At 46.6% G+C, this 16,888-nt stretch overlaps 1 protein-coding gene across 4 annotated transcripts in view; it reads right to left on the reverse strand.

Moving 5' to 3' along the window:
- LOC134346743 (collagen alpha-6(IV) chain-like) overlaps positions 1-16,888 on the reverse strand; it is a 182,010-nt gene that overhangs the window by 160,059 nt on the left and 5,063 nt on the right. For 3 of the 4 annotated variants that reach the window (XM_063048336.1, XM_063048335.1, XM_063048337.1), the window contains exons 2-3: positions 3,215-3,315; positions 2,206-2,260 (exon numbers count right to left, since the gene is read on the reverse strand). In XM_063048336.1, the coding sequence (XP_062904406.1) occupies positions 2,206-2,260; positions 3,215-3,219 (60 nt within the window). In that variant the 5' untranslated portion in view covers positions 3,220-3,315. Of the gene's footprint in view, positions 1-2,205; positions 2,261-3,214; positions 3,316-16,723; positions 16,743-16,888 lie in introns of those variants that run through there. The other variant, XM_063048338.1, reaches the window with a different exon arrangement.

A 16,888-nucleotide genomic window follows, 5' to 3' on the forward strand; every position in this document is an offset into this window, starting at 1 on the left:
CTACTGCAGAGGGAGGCAGGGAACAGGACAGATTCTCCATCGACAGGTAACAGTGAAGGCCCAAACCCAACCGGAAAAGACTTGAATTACCATCTTACCAGTGGCTCGACTTTGTTCGGTGATTCGGTACGTCACCGAAGCCTTTTGCATTCCTCTACAGAGGTGCAGTGGAGAGCACTCTGACCGGTTGCATCACAACTTGGAACGGAAGCTCCAATGCACAAGATTGTGAAAGTCTACAGGGGATTGTAGACTGAGCCAGCTCCTTCATGGGCATAACCCTCCCCACCATCGAGGACATTTCAGGGAGCAATGCCGCATCAAGGACCCTCTCCACTCGGTCATACACTCTTCTCATTACCACCATCAGGGATGAGGGTCAGCAGTCTGAGGACCCACACTTAGCAATTCAGAAACGACTTCTTCCCCTCAGCCATCGGGTGACTGAACGGTCCGTTATTTCTTTCGTTGCACTATTTATTTATTTTGTAATCTATAGATTTTCATGTATTGCTGCTGCAAAACAACAAATTTCATGTCATGTAAGACAGTGGTAATAAACCCTGCAGCGGATAGTGAGGTCAGTTGAGGAGATCATCGGGGCCTCTCTTCTCGCCATTACAGACATTTACACCACACGTTGCATCCGTAAAACAAACAGCATTATGTAGGACCCCACACACCCCTCATACAAACTCTTCTCCCTTCTGCCATCTGGCAAAAGGCACCGAAGCATTTGGGCTCTCACGACCAGACTATGTAACAGTTTCTTCCCCCAAGCCATCAGACTCCTCAATACCCAGAGCCTGGACTGACACCAACCTACTGCCCTCTACTGTGCCTATTGTCTTGTTTATTATTTATTGTAATGCCTGCACTGTTTTGTGCACTTTATGCAGTCCTGGGTAGATCTGAGGACTAGTGTAGTTTTGTGTTGTTTTACATAGTTCAGTGTAGTTTTTGTATTGTTCATGTAGCACCATGGTCCTGAAAAACGTCATCTTGTTTTTACTGTGTACAGTACCAACAGTTACGGTCGAAATGACAATAAAAAGTGACTCAACTTGACTTAATTCTTGTTCACTCTGAGGTGCATCAAAAATGCTCTTTGTAATGTCCAGACTGTGGTGGGATTATAGGGCCTGGCACTGAAATTGGGGTGGGGTCCAGAATTGGGGTGGGGTCCCAGAACCGTGATGAGAACCAGATAACCGGTGATTCTAAACAAGAGAAAACCTGCAGGTGCTGGGAATCCGAGCAACACACACAAAATGCTGGAGGAACTCAGCAGGCCAGGGAGCATCCATGGAAAAGAGTCTACATTTCAGGCTGAAACTCTTCATCGGGACGTCCAGCATTTTGTGTGTGTTGCTTGTCAGTGATTCTAATTGGGGTACAAATACTCCAAGCAGTTTCCCAGGGTTTCCTACACCTCTGTGCAGCATCTGAGAGCTTGGATTAAGATCTCATCCAAGAACAGTACCCACCTGTGTTGAGCTGGGTCTGAGATACAGGGTTCCAGGGCAGCAAGTGGGGTTGGAGCCCAGCGTCCCTCAGTAAAACAGGCACTTTACCACTGAACCAGAGCAGGAGGGGAATGCCCCGAGACTCTTCTTTCCTGCGTGCCAGAGGAAGCTCGCACGTGCTGACGACGGGACATGCTGCTGTCTGAGCAACAGACTTCCATGCACTGACCACTAAGTGCTTTACCAGACACACGAGTGACGCTCAGTGAGTTCAATGCACGGAAACAGGCAGGCGGGAGGCAGAGGAAGTAGTCAAGGCCGTCCTCTGGTGCATGGCGGTCTTCAAGCCCCTGCCCCTCCAGGCTCCTCTGCGTCGGGTGGTCCCTTCTCGCCCTGCTATCTGCAGTAAGAGGCACCCTCTCCCCCCACACAGCCCCCTCAACCACACCCCCCAAGACATTTATCGAGTTTTACAAGCGGATATGCCACTGGATCTATGAACTCAAACCGCTCACCGCCACATATTCAGCCTAAATGTTTGTCCAGGCACTGGGTCACCACCGAGACATCGCGGGTGGGGACGGAGGGGGTACTCACTCAAGCCACCGGAGCGAGACAGCACCCGCGCTGGCGGGTTAAGAGCCCAGCTGTAGGGTATCGCTGTGGGAGCTTACTTGTGGGAAGTGCCCCCAGCACGGTGCCACCACCCGCGGGGTTGCTGCCGACTCCCATTACTTACCGCCAGGACGGCTTCGGACAGTAGCAGGAGAGTGAACATCCGGATCAACAGACACCTGTAAAGCAGAGCAGCCGTTAGATCGGTACCGGGGACCGGGAGGCACCGGGTGGAATTTCTGGGAGCATCCGGGTGTCCTTACACCCAAGGCCGTGGAACAGACCGCAGAACACCTCCCACCCCCCGACAACAACCACCTCACATCCCTCCTCCCACGTACCCCACCCCACAAGGATCGGCCCAAGCGGAGGGGAGGGCGTCCCGTACCCGGCACGCCTCACCCGGAGGGCAGCGAGTTAGAGGGGCAACGGGTGTGCGTGGGTGGGAGGGGTAACTGTGAGAGAAGGGAGAGTTCGTGGGGGTAGGCTGCGTATGAGGGTTGTGTAGGGAGGAGAGAGGGGAGAGAGTATGAGAGGCAGGGAGAGTATATGGGGTAGGCCAGTGAGGGAGGAGAGAGTGTGCAGGGGGCGTGGTGAAGGGGAAATGTGTTGGGGGGGGATGGGAGGTTAGGTGTGTGTGGATGGTCTGTGGGTTACGGGGGGGGGCTGTAATATGTAGGGGGGGCTTCAGTGAGTGAGGAGTATACTGCTGAATCCCAACCCTCACTCTGCCCCTCATACAGCCCCCTCAACTGGGCGGGGTGTCGGCTGGGGCCTTCGCTGGGGAACGGACAGCAGCGAGTAAGGGGAGAGGGAGAAAGCAGGGCTAGACTGTGATTCCGAGAACATATAAAATATCTCACGGCTTATTACTGTGTCTGGGTCCGTCCTGGAGCCCTCTTCCATTGCAGGGCCCTCCGGACCCGTGCGAAGAGAGGCCCCCACCCACATGGGGTGACCCCCCCCAACTCCAACACCCATGGGGTGACCCCCCACCCCCTACCCCTTCATCCCAAGGCTACGATGCCCGTACCACCAGGGGAGGTTGCTCTCCGTCTAGCTTTGATTGTTGAGAACGCCGGCCTAGTCTCGGATCCCCTCCCTCTCTTTCACCAGCGTTACAGGAAACTCACCTCATGCTTCTTCTCTGCGAACTCGCTGTGCTGCGACTTTCAGATCAGTGGCCGCCGTTACACCCGCCGAGCTCAGCACTGTCCCCGAGGCTTCATTCAACCTGCCCGCAGATAAGACAGGGTCAGACTTGTTGGAGCCAGAGCACGGGCCCACCGGCGGACGGTGGCATTGTGCGACCCCAGGAGGGGCCGCTCCTCACCCCAACCCTGCCCCTCCTCACCAAACCCTGACCCATCCCAACATTCCCACCACAACGTCTCCCACTGACCCTTCCCTCCGACCGGCACTCACACAGCGCCCCCACCTCTCGGCCACACCTCCACATGACTCCCTCTCCTCCACCCGGCAAGCTGACATACTTTTGAGGTCTGACCTGTGGCCCTGTGAATCGCCATAGAGTGCCGGGGACTGGGACGGTGAAGGAGCTGATGATTAGCTCTGGGGATGGTTGTGCTCCAGTTACGTCCTAGGAGGATTTCTAGGATGTCCCACAGATTGGACAGTAGGCAGGAAGCCTTCTGGAGGGAGGGGTGTGGGGGAAGACTGCTGGCAATGTCCAAAGCTGGTCAATGAGACCCAGAGGGCAGTGCCCATGGTCATGGCTGCTCCCGTTGCAGTTGGGTGATGAAAAGGCAGGGCACAAGGGTGCAGACAAGATCTGCAAAGGAGCCTGAGAGTGATATTTCCATCGGTGGGAGGAGGTTCAGATAAGAATTGAATTCATTGGACGGTGGACCAGGTTTGTGTTGAGGAGAGATGTTCATGGAAAACCTCACCTCAGTCAACTTAGAAACAGATCTGTGCTGGCACCTTTGCTCTTTGTGATGTCTATAAATGATCTGGATGAAAATGTAGATGGGTGGGTTTGTAATTTGCAGATGATACCAGGATTGTTGGAGTTGTGGATAGGGTACAAGACAGGTAAAGAATACAGCAGGATGTAGGTCAGTTGCAGATATGGCAGAGAAATGGCAGATGGAGTTTAATCCAGATAACTGTGAGGTGTTGCAGATTGGTAGGACAAATGCAAGGTGACAGTACACTATTAAGGGCAAGATCGTTAACAGTGTTGCTGAGCAGAGAGACCTTGGGATCCAGGTTCATAACTCCTTGAAAGTTGCTACATAGGTCGATAAGGTAGTTAAGAAGGCTTATGGAATGCTTGTTTTTATTAGTCGAGGCATTGAGTTCAAAGGTCAGGAGGTTATGTTGCAACTTTATAAAACTCTGGTCAGGACACCTCTGGAGTGTTGCATATAATTCTGGTCACCCCATTACAGGAAGGATGTTGAGGCTTTGGAGACAGTGCAGAAGAGGTTTACCAGGATGCTGCCTGGTTTAGAAGGCATGTGCCTATCACAAGAGGCTTGATAAACTTGGGTTGTTTTCTCTGGAGATCAGAGGCTGAGGTGAGATCTGATAGAGGTTTACAAGATTATGAGATGCATAGATAGACAGATAGAATGGACAGAGTATTTGTTTCTCAGGGATGAAATATACCAGAGGGGATGCATTGAAGGTGAGGGGGGTAGGTTCAATGGGGATGTGAGGGATAAGTTTTTTATTCAGAGAATCATGGATACCTGGTATGGTGCTGGAGGCAGATACATTAGAGGCTTTTAAGAGATGTTCCGATAGGCACATGGGTGTCAGGAATATGGAGGGGTAGGGACATGGTGTCAGTAGGAGGGATTAGTGTTTGGGTGTTTTTGATTTGCTTCTTAACTGGTTTGGTACAGCATTGTGAGCTGAATGTCCTAATAATGGTAGAATTCCTCTAGTTTCATGGAGACTGGGAACGTGGAGCTCCCTCTCAAGCAGGGAGTTACTGTGGATGGACGGAACGGGTGTCTGAGAGGGAGAAGGGAACATGGCAATGGGGGGGGGGAGAAAGCTGAAGGGCAGAACAGCCACAGGTGGGACTGAATGTTCTGTACGGGCACTGAACTCTAGTGTCCAGCTTCACCCTGAACTTCAGCCAATGCTTTGATCAATAGCCTCACATCAACAGTTCCCCAGAAGTGCTCTCTGTAACTGAACCACAAGCTCCCTTGGTTTGCATTCACTCCCCTCATAATAAAACATACCCTAGTATTCCTAATTATTGCTGGACTTGAATAATTATAATGCAGAAGCCAGCATATTCTCCCCTGCCCATCTCCCACATTTGTATAGTCTATGGCTTCAGTAGGTTAATATTATCATATAATGAGCTTTACATAGCTTCGGAAACAATTGAGGCCAGGATCCTTTTATAGACAAACATTCCCCTTGACTGACATCATGTTCTTATCCAAACAGAGCACTGCATATTTCACAGAGTCTAATCAAAACCCCTTTAGTCACAAAATGGCTACAACATCCAGGAACATCAAAGACTCAGCCCCCAGCAAGCTCTGGGTTGGTCCTCATTACAAATGTCAGTCTGTTCCCAGACTAAAAGGGCAGGTCCCATGGAAAATCTTTATGGGTTGCTTTCTTGAAGGGTTGAGGCACGGATCCATATGGAGCAAGCAGATTACAGCTGTAAATCCAGGCCACAGACTGTACTGATGATCCCAGCCTAGTGTGAAGACAGTGCAGAAGAGATTTACCAGGATGCTGCCTGGACTAAGGACATCAGACGAGATTCCCACATTTCCACTGCCTAATTAACCATGGGGAGACTTGCTGTGATGACTTCTACAGTCCAATAGACCGGTGAGGACTCAAAAGTCGTAATTTCCATCAGCCAATCCTTACACCTCTTTTCCAGTTGTTCGACATCCTACATTTTTGAGAAAACTAAAGAAATTTGGCCTGTCCCCTAAAACCCTCACTGATTTTTATAGATGCACCGTAGAAAGCATTCTTCTAGGGTGCATCACAACCTGGTATGGAAGTTGTCCTCTCCAAGACCAGAAGAAGCTGCAGAAGATCGTGAACACGGCGCAGCACATCACACAAACCAATCTTCTGTCCTTGGACTCACTTTACACCGCACGCTGTCGGAGCAGTGCTGCCAGGATAATCAAGGACACGACCCACCCAGCCAACACACCTTTCGTCCCTCTTCCCTCCGGGAGAAGGCTCAGGAGCTTGAAGACTCTTACGGCCAGATTTTGAGACAGCTTCTTTCCAACTGTGGTAAGACTGCTGAACAGATCCTGACCCGGATCTGGGCCGTACCCTCCAAACATCCGGACCTGCCTCTCGGTTTTTTTGCACTACCTTACTTTACATTTTTCTATTTTCTATTTATGGTTTATAATTTAAATTTTTAATATTTACTATTGATTTGTAATCCAGGGAGCAGGAAGCGCAGAATCAAATATCGCTGTGATGATTGTACGTTCTAGTATCAATTCTTTGGCGACAATAAAGTATAAAGTACATCCTCTTTTAACCTTAGACAACGTTTTCAGTGTCCACTCTTCCATCATTCGTGGTGTCATCTGCAGATTGACTGGTCATACCACCTCCATTCTTATCCAAACTGTTCGTATATATAACAAGAGCGGACCTTGCACCAAGCTCTGCAGTCAAATGCCTCTAATCTGAAAAAGAGCTTTCCATTACCACTGCTGCCTCCTAACACAAAGTCAATTTTGTATCTAATTGGCTGAATCACCATGGATCCCATATGTTCTAACCTTCTGGGCCTAAAGCCCACATAGATAATACCCACTGTCCTGCCCTCTTCACTCCTCTTTGTCTACCCTTCCTCTTTTTGTCCCCTCCTAATTCCCCTGTTAAACATACACTTGTATCCCGAGTGCTCTTCGCACCATTTTCTGAAATAAGCCTACTATTTTCTATAATCCATAGTTGCATACCCCCATGCCACTAATGAAGCCTGCCCTAGCCCATCCTTAATTCTCAAGGTGTAGAACTTCCCTCATCCTTCGATTAAAATTGCAGTTGTGCTTCCCACCTAAATCATTCTATGAGTTGATTCGACCAATCCCCTGGTCTGGTGTCACCTAACAAATGAGTAAGTTGCATTGATTCTAGAGCTTAAAGCTCGAAGTAAATTTATTATCAATGTACATATACGACAGCATCTACTACCCTGATATTCAATTTCTTGTGGGTATTCACAGTAAATAGAAAGAAACACAACAGAATCAATGAAAAACCACATATGACAGAGATGGACAAACAACCAATGTGCAAAAGACAACAAACTATGCAAATACTATCATCCCCTCAAAACTAATCAATAAGCTTCAAGACCTTGTCTTCAATGCCTCCTTGCGCAATTGGATCCTGGATTTCCTCACTTGCAGACCCCAAAATGTTTGGATTGTCAACAAAATTTCCCCCACAATCTCCATCAGCACTGGGGCACCACAAGGTTTTGTGCTTAGGCCTCTGCTCTAGTCGCTTTACACATATAGGTGTATGGCTAAGCACAGCTCCTGTTGTAGGCCGAATCAAAGATGGTGATGAATCAGCATATAGGAAGGAGACTGAAAATCTGGCTGAGTGGTGTCACCACAACAACCTCTCACTCAATGTCAGAAAGACCAAAGAGATGATTCGGGAAGAAGGAATTGAAAGTCCATGAGCCAGTCCTCCTCAGGGGATCAGAGACAGAGAGGGTCAGCAACTTTAAATTCTTTAGTTTTATCATTTCAGAGGAACTATGAAGAAAGCATTGCGGCACCTCTACCTCCTTAAGAGTCTGCAAAGATTCGGCATGACTTTATAACTTTGACTAACTTCTGTAGATGTGTGGTGGAGAGTATATTAACTGGCTGCATCACAGCCTGGTATGAAAACACCAATGCTCTTGAACAGAAAATCCTGCAAAAAGTAGTGGATAAGGCCCAGTCCATCACGGGTAAATCCCTCCCCACCAGTGAGTACATCTACACGGAGTGTTGTCGCAGGAAAGCAGCTTCCATCATCAGTGACCCCCACCAGCCACAGCATTCTCTCCTCTCACTGCTGCCATCAGGAGCCTCAGGACTCACATTGCCAGGTTCAGGAACAGTTATTACCACTCAACCATCAAGCTCCCGAACCAGAGTGGATAACTTCACTTGCCCCATCACTAAACTGTTCCCACAACCCATAGACTCACTTTCAAGGACTCTACATCTCAATTCTCGGTATTTATTGTTTGTTTGTTTGTTTGAATTGAATTGACTTTATTTCTTACATCCTTCACTTACATGAGGAGTGAAAATCTTTACATTGTCTCCTCCTGAATATGCAATGTGGAAATTATAGTAATTTGTAATAAATAGTATGTACAGTAAGACATACAACAGAACAATCAATATAGCTTAGAAATACAATTGTCAGCATGAGTTAATCAGTCCGATGGCCTGGTGGAAGAAGCTGTCCCGGAGCCTGTTAGTCCTGGATAGTAGCAGCTGGAACAGATTGTGGTTGGGGTGACTCAGGTCCCCAATGATCCTTTGGGCCCTTTTTACGCATCTGTCACTGTAAGTGTCCTGAACAGTGGGAAGTTCACATCCATAGATGCGCTGGGCTGTCTGCACCACTCCTCTCTACAGAGTCCTGCAATTGAGAGAAGTACAGTTCCCAGACCAGGCAGTGATGCAGCCAGTCAGGATGCTCTCAATTGTGCCGCTGTAGAAAGTTCTTGGGATTTGGGGACTCATGCCAAACTTCTTCAACCATCTGAGGTGAAAGAGGTGCTGTTGTGCTTTTTTCACCACACAGCCCAGTTTGTTGTCTTTTGCATACTAGATCTCCATCCTGTTGATGTCATCTTTTGTTAATTCTATCATGGTTATTATATTTATTGAGTATACCCAAATGAAAATGAACCTCAGGGTTGTATATAGTGGCAGATATGTACTTTGGATAATAAGTTTCATTTTAACTTTTGAACTTTGAAGAAAATAATAATAATAAATAAATAAGCAATAAACATTGAGAATACAAGTTGTAGAATCCTTAAAATTGAGTCCATATGTCGCGAGCCTATTGGTGACAAATCAGGTCACTTATCTGTCACCAGTCTCAGAGATATCCTTCCAACCACATTGCACTCTACCCTATCAAAAGCTACAGTTCTGTTCTTAAGCTTCAAAGAGTGGCTTTCATATTTCCAAACCATGGCCCCATGTGTCCTCAAAGTGAGGCCACTGTGTCGGACACGTTATGGAAGGTGAGCTTCAGAAACCATTAACCTCACCAATACTTCCTGGCCCTGACTAGAATTAATTAACGATTCCATGTGTTGGAATCTCACCGTGAACGGACAATTGCATCAACTCACTCTGTGTCAGTCTACTGAAAATTAGGAAGAGCTTTAATGGAGTAATTTCACCAACAACCTCGGGTCACCTTGAACTGATCCAAAATCCACAATACTGGACTTGGGACTCAATTGTTATGGAATGATCCCATAGGTTGCCCCTCTCTCAATCCAATATTCCTGATAGAATACCCTGTGGTAAACCCTGACCTCTCAACCGTAAGCATCAGCTGTGGGTCTAAAAGCTGCAAATTCAAGCCCCAGTCTAGAGACCACCAGCAAACAGAGTTGATAGGGCTTGACACTGTCAGAGACAACACCTGTCAGGTGACTGATAATCCAAGGCTTCCCATGCTTTCTTAGGTGGGTGTGTAGATAATGTAATGCAAGAAACAACATTCCTCCCTTTAATGTTGGTCTTTACTTTAAATTGGCTACCCTGTCTCCTGCCACATATCGTACACTGAACCAGTACTCAGTTGCTTCCCAGGTGAAACAGGGATACATCTGAGCTGTGGCACCACACAGTCTCCTTCTAAAACTCCCTCAGAGCACTTCAGCATCCTTTGAAACCCTACCCTCTGTCCCTTTCTGAATGGCCCTCAGCTCAGTCACTCTGCATCCTCCAGGCATGACGTGAATCTGTGGGGGCGGGGGGACTGGAGTGAGAGGGTCTGCACTGGGTTTCCTCTGTCCCTACACATTCACTCACACTGCTGGTCATACACCCCAGGCAATCTTCCTCGACATGAATGGGCAGCAGGCAATGTGGGCTCCAGAGAGACTGCCAGAGGGCTAATGGTGAATCAGGTTAGAGAGGAAGAGGAGGAGCCGTGGGGAAAAGGAGTATGGAAGCAGGGAGAGTGAATAGACCTGACCAAATGAGCAAAGGGAAGGAAGGGGGAGGCAAGGGAGCAGCAGTTCATAGAGTGGAGTCCCTCCAGGCACCTGAGGAAGAATTTGCTGGACCTCAGCCTACAGCTGTACATTTCAGAATGGATCAACACTATTGCCCAGGTTGCCATTTTCCATGGCCTGTGGAAACTCAAAAAAAGTCACTGCACCAACGTATATACACGAGGAACTCAGAACTATCTCTGCTTTGTGTTGGCTGAATTGAGGACATGGGATTAGATTTCAATCACTAAAGAAACACCTTTGGACATTGCATGGACTGGACTGTGCAGAATGAGGCCACTCAACCCGTCTTCTCCAGACTGTTTTCCATGCTGTACTTGGGCCTTTCCCCAGCCTCTTCAGTCCGATCTCAATGAAGGGTCCACGAGGGAGAAGTGAAGACAATAGAAGGAATTTTGTATTCAAAGGGAGGCAATTTATTCATAAGCAAGAGTTTTGGACTTACTGTAAGTAAAGCCAATTATTTAGTGTGTGTGGTATATTGACAAATCTGGTATATTAACCAAATTTTATCTGGTTAAAATCAGATAGCAGAGAGGCAAAGCAAATTTTCAGCACTTTGAAATTTTTATACATTTGCAAGTAAAGTGAACATCCCAAACTCATGAAGGAGGACAAGGACAGTATTAAACTTAATCAAAGCTTGTAATTCTGCCAAGGGTGTGGTGAGCTGAAGGATCTGCAGAGATTCAGAACACAGCCAAGAAGCCAAAAAGTTGATGGAGACAAGAATACGAGAGTGAAGTCAGAGGAATATAAAGTAAGGCTGTGGGAGCTTTTATACCTATATATGAAGGGATTACTAAAATTACATGTGAAACTGACAAGAGGATTATAATGGCCAGTAAAGATGTGACTGAGGCATTGTATCTGTCACCTTAGTGAGAGATGCAGACACAGAGTTTAATCGTTGGGTTTAAAGTGGGGCAGGCGAGGTCCTGTATTCATTAATGTTACTGAAGAGGAACTACTGGAGAAAGAGGTGCTAGAACTAGACAGCAAGATCAAGGACATGGTGGGAGACAAATTCCAAAAGGGAAAGAGAGCAGCTGCACGTGGTAACCTAACATTCCCTATGGTGTTTGAGGGAATGTGAGCTCAGACCAAGCTTGCTCCTGTTTCTATGTGACTTTCTGATCTGCTACCCCTCTCTGTGTTTCCCCCCTTACACCCATCCCTGCTCCTCACATCCACTGGGGATAGAACAGAAACGGGGATAGGCTAAAACTATTTTCCTTTGAAGATGTATATAAAATTGTAAGGGGCATGGAAAAAGTGAATAGCCAAAGCCAGAGTAGAGTCTAAATCTAGAGGGAATTGCTTTAAGGTAGGAGGGAAAAGGTTTAAAGGGGACCTGAGGGACAAGTTTTACCACACAGAGTGTGGTGGGTATATGGAATAAGTTACCAGAGGAGGTAGTAGAGGTGGGTACAATTACAATGTTTGGACAGTTACATGGATAGTAAAGGCTAGAGACCACAGGCAAATGTCATGATGTGTATGGCCAATGTCAGAACCCAAATGCGGAGGAAAGACAGACTCCAATGTGGAGCCGGTGACCAGAGTCATATGAATTCCAGTAGAACATCAATGGCGCGGCCACGCGACACCACGAGACATAACATTCTCAAAACTAGGACCCCACAATTCGTGCTAATCAGACGTCCACTTAAATAATACCAGTATCATGGAATCCCCAAGCTCATCAAAATAAACTTAACAAGTCTAAACAGAAAGCACCAGGAGACCACATGACAAGGAACTCTGAATGACTAACAACTCTCATTAGACAACAATTAACCAGTTCAGGTGCCCTAAAAATATCAGTGCCTGCATGGGTCTGAAGAGCTCATCACACAAATGGAACTAGATCAGTTGGGCACCTTGGTTAGCATGGATATGTTGGGCTGAAGGGCCTGTTTCTGTACTGTATAACAATATGGTGTCAGAAGCATACACAAAGGTGAGAAAATCTGCAGATGTGGAAATCGAAGCCACACACACAAAATGCTGAAGGAACTCAGCAGGCCAGGCAGCATTTATGGAAATGAGTAAAGGGTCAACATTTTGGGCCGAGACCCTTCATTGGGACTGGAAAAAAAAGAGATGAAAAGTTAGAGCAAGAGGTTGGGGTGAGGAGAGGAAGTAGTATAAGGTGGAAGGTGAAAGGTGAAAATGGGAGAGGGGGAGGGGTGAAGTAAAGAGCTGGGAATGTGATAGGTGAAAGAGATAAAGGACTGGAGAAGGGGAAAAATCTGATAGGAGACAGTAGAAGACCATGGAAGAAAGGGAAGGGGGGGGGAGGAGCACCAGAGGGAGGCGATGGTCAGGTAAGGGGTTGAGGTGAGAGGGAAATGGGATGGGAATGGGAATGGTGAAGGGTGGGGGGTAATTACTGGAAGTTCACAAAATTGTTGTTTATGCCATCAGGGTGGAGGCTCCCCAGACAAAGTACAAATGGTGCTTCCTCCAGTCCAAGTGTGGAAGCAAAACAAGTGCTACACCTGCCCCTACACCTCCTCCCTCACTACCATTCAGGGCCCAAACAGTCCTTCCAGGTGAAGCAACACGTCACCTGTGAGTCCGTTGGGGCCTTTCTTTCTTTATTAATCTTTTTATTAATTTAAAAGGAACATAAATACAAACAAGAGGAGAATTATCTCAAATATATATATCAATAACCATACAGAGATTAAAATAGACATTATCAAAATCATACATAGTGTTAAGCTAGTATATAATATATAATAAAAAAAGAAAACAGCAATTCTCCTTTTATCAGTTCATAAAGAGGAAAGAAAAAAAACTTTGTATTTTAAATCAGAAAAAAAAAACCACTACACTATACAAAACAAAGGTACTGGGTAGTCCATTCTGCCGATATGACCAGAAAAGAAAAAGAAAGGCTCTCTGATCAAATCTAAAACTTCGAGAAAAAATTGGAAGAGTAATAAATCAAATCAAATGAAAATATTGAATAAAAGGTCGCCAGATTTGCTCAAATTAAAGGATGTATCAAATGTCCGACTTCTTATTTTCTCTAAACTTAAACAGGACATAATGGAGGAGAGCCAATAAAAGACTGTAGGTGGATTAGAATCCTTCCACTTCAGTAAAATGGCTCTCCTAGCCAATAAAGTTGAAAAGGCCATCATACGTTAAGTGGAAACAAGAATATTTCCTGGTTTTGATGGGGTAATCCCAGATATTGCCGGAAGTAAATTAGGTTGTAGGTCCAGATCCAAAACTTTTGATAAAGTTTTAAAAACATCTCTCCAAAAATTGTCTAGCTTTATACAAGACCAAAACATATGAGTTAAAGTGGCCACCTCGATATTAAATCTGTCACAAACAGGACTGATGTTGGAAAAAATATGTGCTAGTTTATCCTTTGACATATGGGCCCGATGCACTACCTTGAACTGTATCAAGGAATGACGGGCACAAATAGATGAGTTATTAACCAAATGAAGAATTTTACTCCATTGATTATCTGAAAATGACTCTTGAACTTCCAATTCCCAGGCACGTTTAATTTTATTGTTAATATCATTCATAAATTCAATATCCATTTATAAATTATAACTCTCAACCCTTTTTGAAGTGATTTAAGCTGAAAAAGAACATCTGTCACATTGGTGGATAAGCATAAGGGTAATTTGGCAGCAAACCACGTAACAAATTCCTAATTTGTAAATATCTAATGAAATATACATTAGGTAAACCATATCTTAAGTGTGCATGCACCGATCGTGCATGCAGCATGTAACAGCCATTCCAGACCAGTATTCTTACTTTTTTCTCCTTACTTTTTAACTTATGTTATGTCTTGTATTTTTTTTGCACGGTAACACGTTGAAGCTGCACCCTTTCTAACATGCTGGTAGAGAGTGTTTTATTTGGGTTTTTAGCGCTGGAAATAGTTACATTCCGACACGTCTCATTAGCAGGACAGAAGCATGGTAGTATTGTGTATTCCAGGGACCAGCTGCTTGCGCTAATGCCGGCCGGTTTAGTGAGCAGAGCGGCGGACACCCCTGCTGAAATCTCGAGGAAAAGGCAGAGAGGATGCAGGGGGGAATCACAAAGGCAAGGAAAGAGGACCAGGTCGAGACAGCAGAGACTTATGGAGAAGAGGAGTTCGGTGGGTAATAAAATGGACGAGTTCACGGCACTAGCCAGGAGTCAGAGAACATTTCGGGAGTGCAGTGTTATGTGTTTCACTGGAACGGGGCTGCACGAGGACATACCCGATCAAAACTTCTCCATGGACGGCTTCCAGACCGTTCCGGCTGACCGGAAGTGCATTGAGAGCAGTAAGCGTAAAGGAGTTGGGTGCTTACTGTTCTGGTTAACAACAGATGGTGCAATCCGGGTCATATTACGATCGAGGAACGTGTTTGTAGACCGGATATTGAACTTTTTACTGTTGGACTTCGGCCATATTCCACCGAGATACAACACTGGGCAGCACGAGTGGTCATTCCTGCCTGTGGCCATCAAACTTTGCAGCTCCTCCCGTGGAGGGTCAGACACCCTGAGCCAATAGGCTGGTCCTGGACTTATTTTCCATCTGGTATAGTTTGCATTTTGTTGTTTGATTGTTTGTGGTTTTTGTATTGCTATAGTTATGCTCTATTCTTGGTTGGAGCTGCTGTAACAAAACCCAATTTCCCTCGGGATCAATAAAGTATATCTATCTATCTATATTGATCCACTAACTGAGAAAAAGACATTAAACAGTGAGTCCGTTGGGGTCATCTCCTGTATCTGGTACTCCTGGTATGGCCTCCTGTATATCAATGATGCCCGACATAGCTTGGGAGACCGCTTCGCAACACCTTGTATTCCGTCTAGGCATGAAGGTATGAACATCGATTTCTCAAACTTCTGGTAGTTGCCCCCTCCCCTTCGCCATTCCCATTCCATTTCCCCCTCTCACCTCATCTCCTTACCTGTCCAACACGACACTCTCTCCTCCCCTTTTCCTATCTTCCGTAGTCTTCCGTCCTCTCCTATCAGATTCCCCCTTCTCCAGCCCTTTATCTCTTTCACCAATTGACTTCCCAGATCACCCCTCCCCCTCTCCTGGTTTCACCTACCACCTTCTTGCCCTCCCCCCACCTTCTTGTTCTAACATCTCATCTTTTACTCAGTCCTGCTGAAGGGCGTCGGCTTGAAATGTTGACTGTTTACTCTTTTCCATGGATGCTGCCCTGCTGGCTGAGTCACTCCTGTTAGGTACGTTGCTCAGGAGCATACACAGTCCGTGATTAGTCTGTTCGCTGATGCTGTAGCCACATGTGGAAACAGGCCCATTGTTTGTTTGCTATCTCGGTATCCTGAACAAACAGCGGTGAGTAGATAAAGTATTTCTGCTTCCTCCTGACATCCCCAGCACAGAAGCCAGTCCGATTTAGTGCTAGTGACTTTGGCAACCGACTGAGAGCAGCGGCTATAGCAAACACTACAGCAGCTGTGGTACTGAAGGCCACACTCCAAAGTTAGCTCTGCCTCTAGCTAGTCCACTTACAACACTGGCATCCACCCAACCATGTGGAAACTTGCCTAGCTAAGTCTTGTTCACAAACTGCAGCACAAACCCGATCTGGTCCACTCTCGATATTTAGGGCGATGGGGGATGTCACTGACAGAGCTGTCCAGCAGCACCTATTCCCAATAACCTGCTCGGCAATGTCCATTCTGGAGCCTCTGCACAACCACTCAACTCCAGGCCAGATCGCAGTCTGGGTCAAAGAGACATCAGTCAGAGCCGAGCTCCAGTGGTGAGGGGAGGTAACCCAGGCAACCCTAGACGGAATGTGGGATCAAGGGGCCCTGGTAAATCTAAAGTCAGTGGGCTTTGGACAAGCACTTCACTGGTTGGGGCCATAGCTTGCAGAAAAAAAAAGATGGTTGTGACCATTGGAGGTCAATCATCACAGTCCCAGAACATCACCATAGGAGGTACTCAGGCCATTCTCGGCAGCATTACTCCATCATAAGATCAGGTGTGAGAATGTCCATTCCTCCCAGACTTGCAGCCTTGGTCATAAATCAGGGCGTAGGTTCCAAGTAAAGAAGAACACAAACTACAGGCTCCCTTCAGCATCACACACATATTCCAGACTAGAAACTTTATCACCCAGCCCTTAATTACTGGGTCTACATGTCAGAACTCCTTCCGCAAAGCCATCAAAAGGACGACACCAGCTCAAGGCCAGGGTCACCAGCACCCTCAAGGGATGGATAACAACGGCTGGACCTGCTGGTGGTAAGTTTAAGGGGAAGCTGGATATGGGTTCATACAAAGAAATGTCATCACACTCGTATGATGATGGGTGAACTGCATATCACATGACGAAAATGTCACCTGGATAGGACACCGGGTTCTGTAGATGCTAGATGCTGCCTGACCTGCTGAGTTCCTCCAGCACCTTGTGTGTTGCTCACTTGGTCAGGCATTGCTTGGGAAAATGTCATGTGATGACCAAACTTCCATCGGGATACGGCTATTGCATCCACTCACTGACACATC

This window comes from Mobula hypostoma, chromosome 5 (genome assembly GCF_963921235.1).
Source record: "Mobula hypostoma chromosome 5, sMobHyp1.1, whole genome shotgun sequence".
Lineage (NCBI taxonomy): Eukaryota > Metazoa > Chordata > Chondrichthyes > Myliobatiformes > Myliobatidae > Mobula > Mobula hypostoma.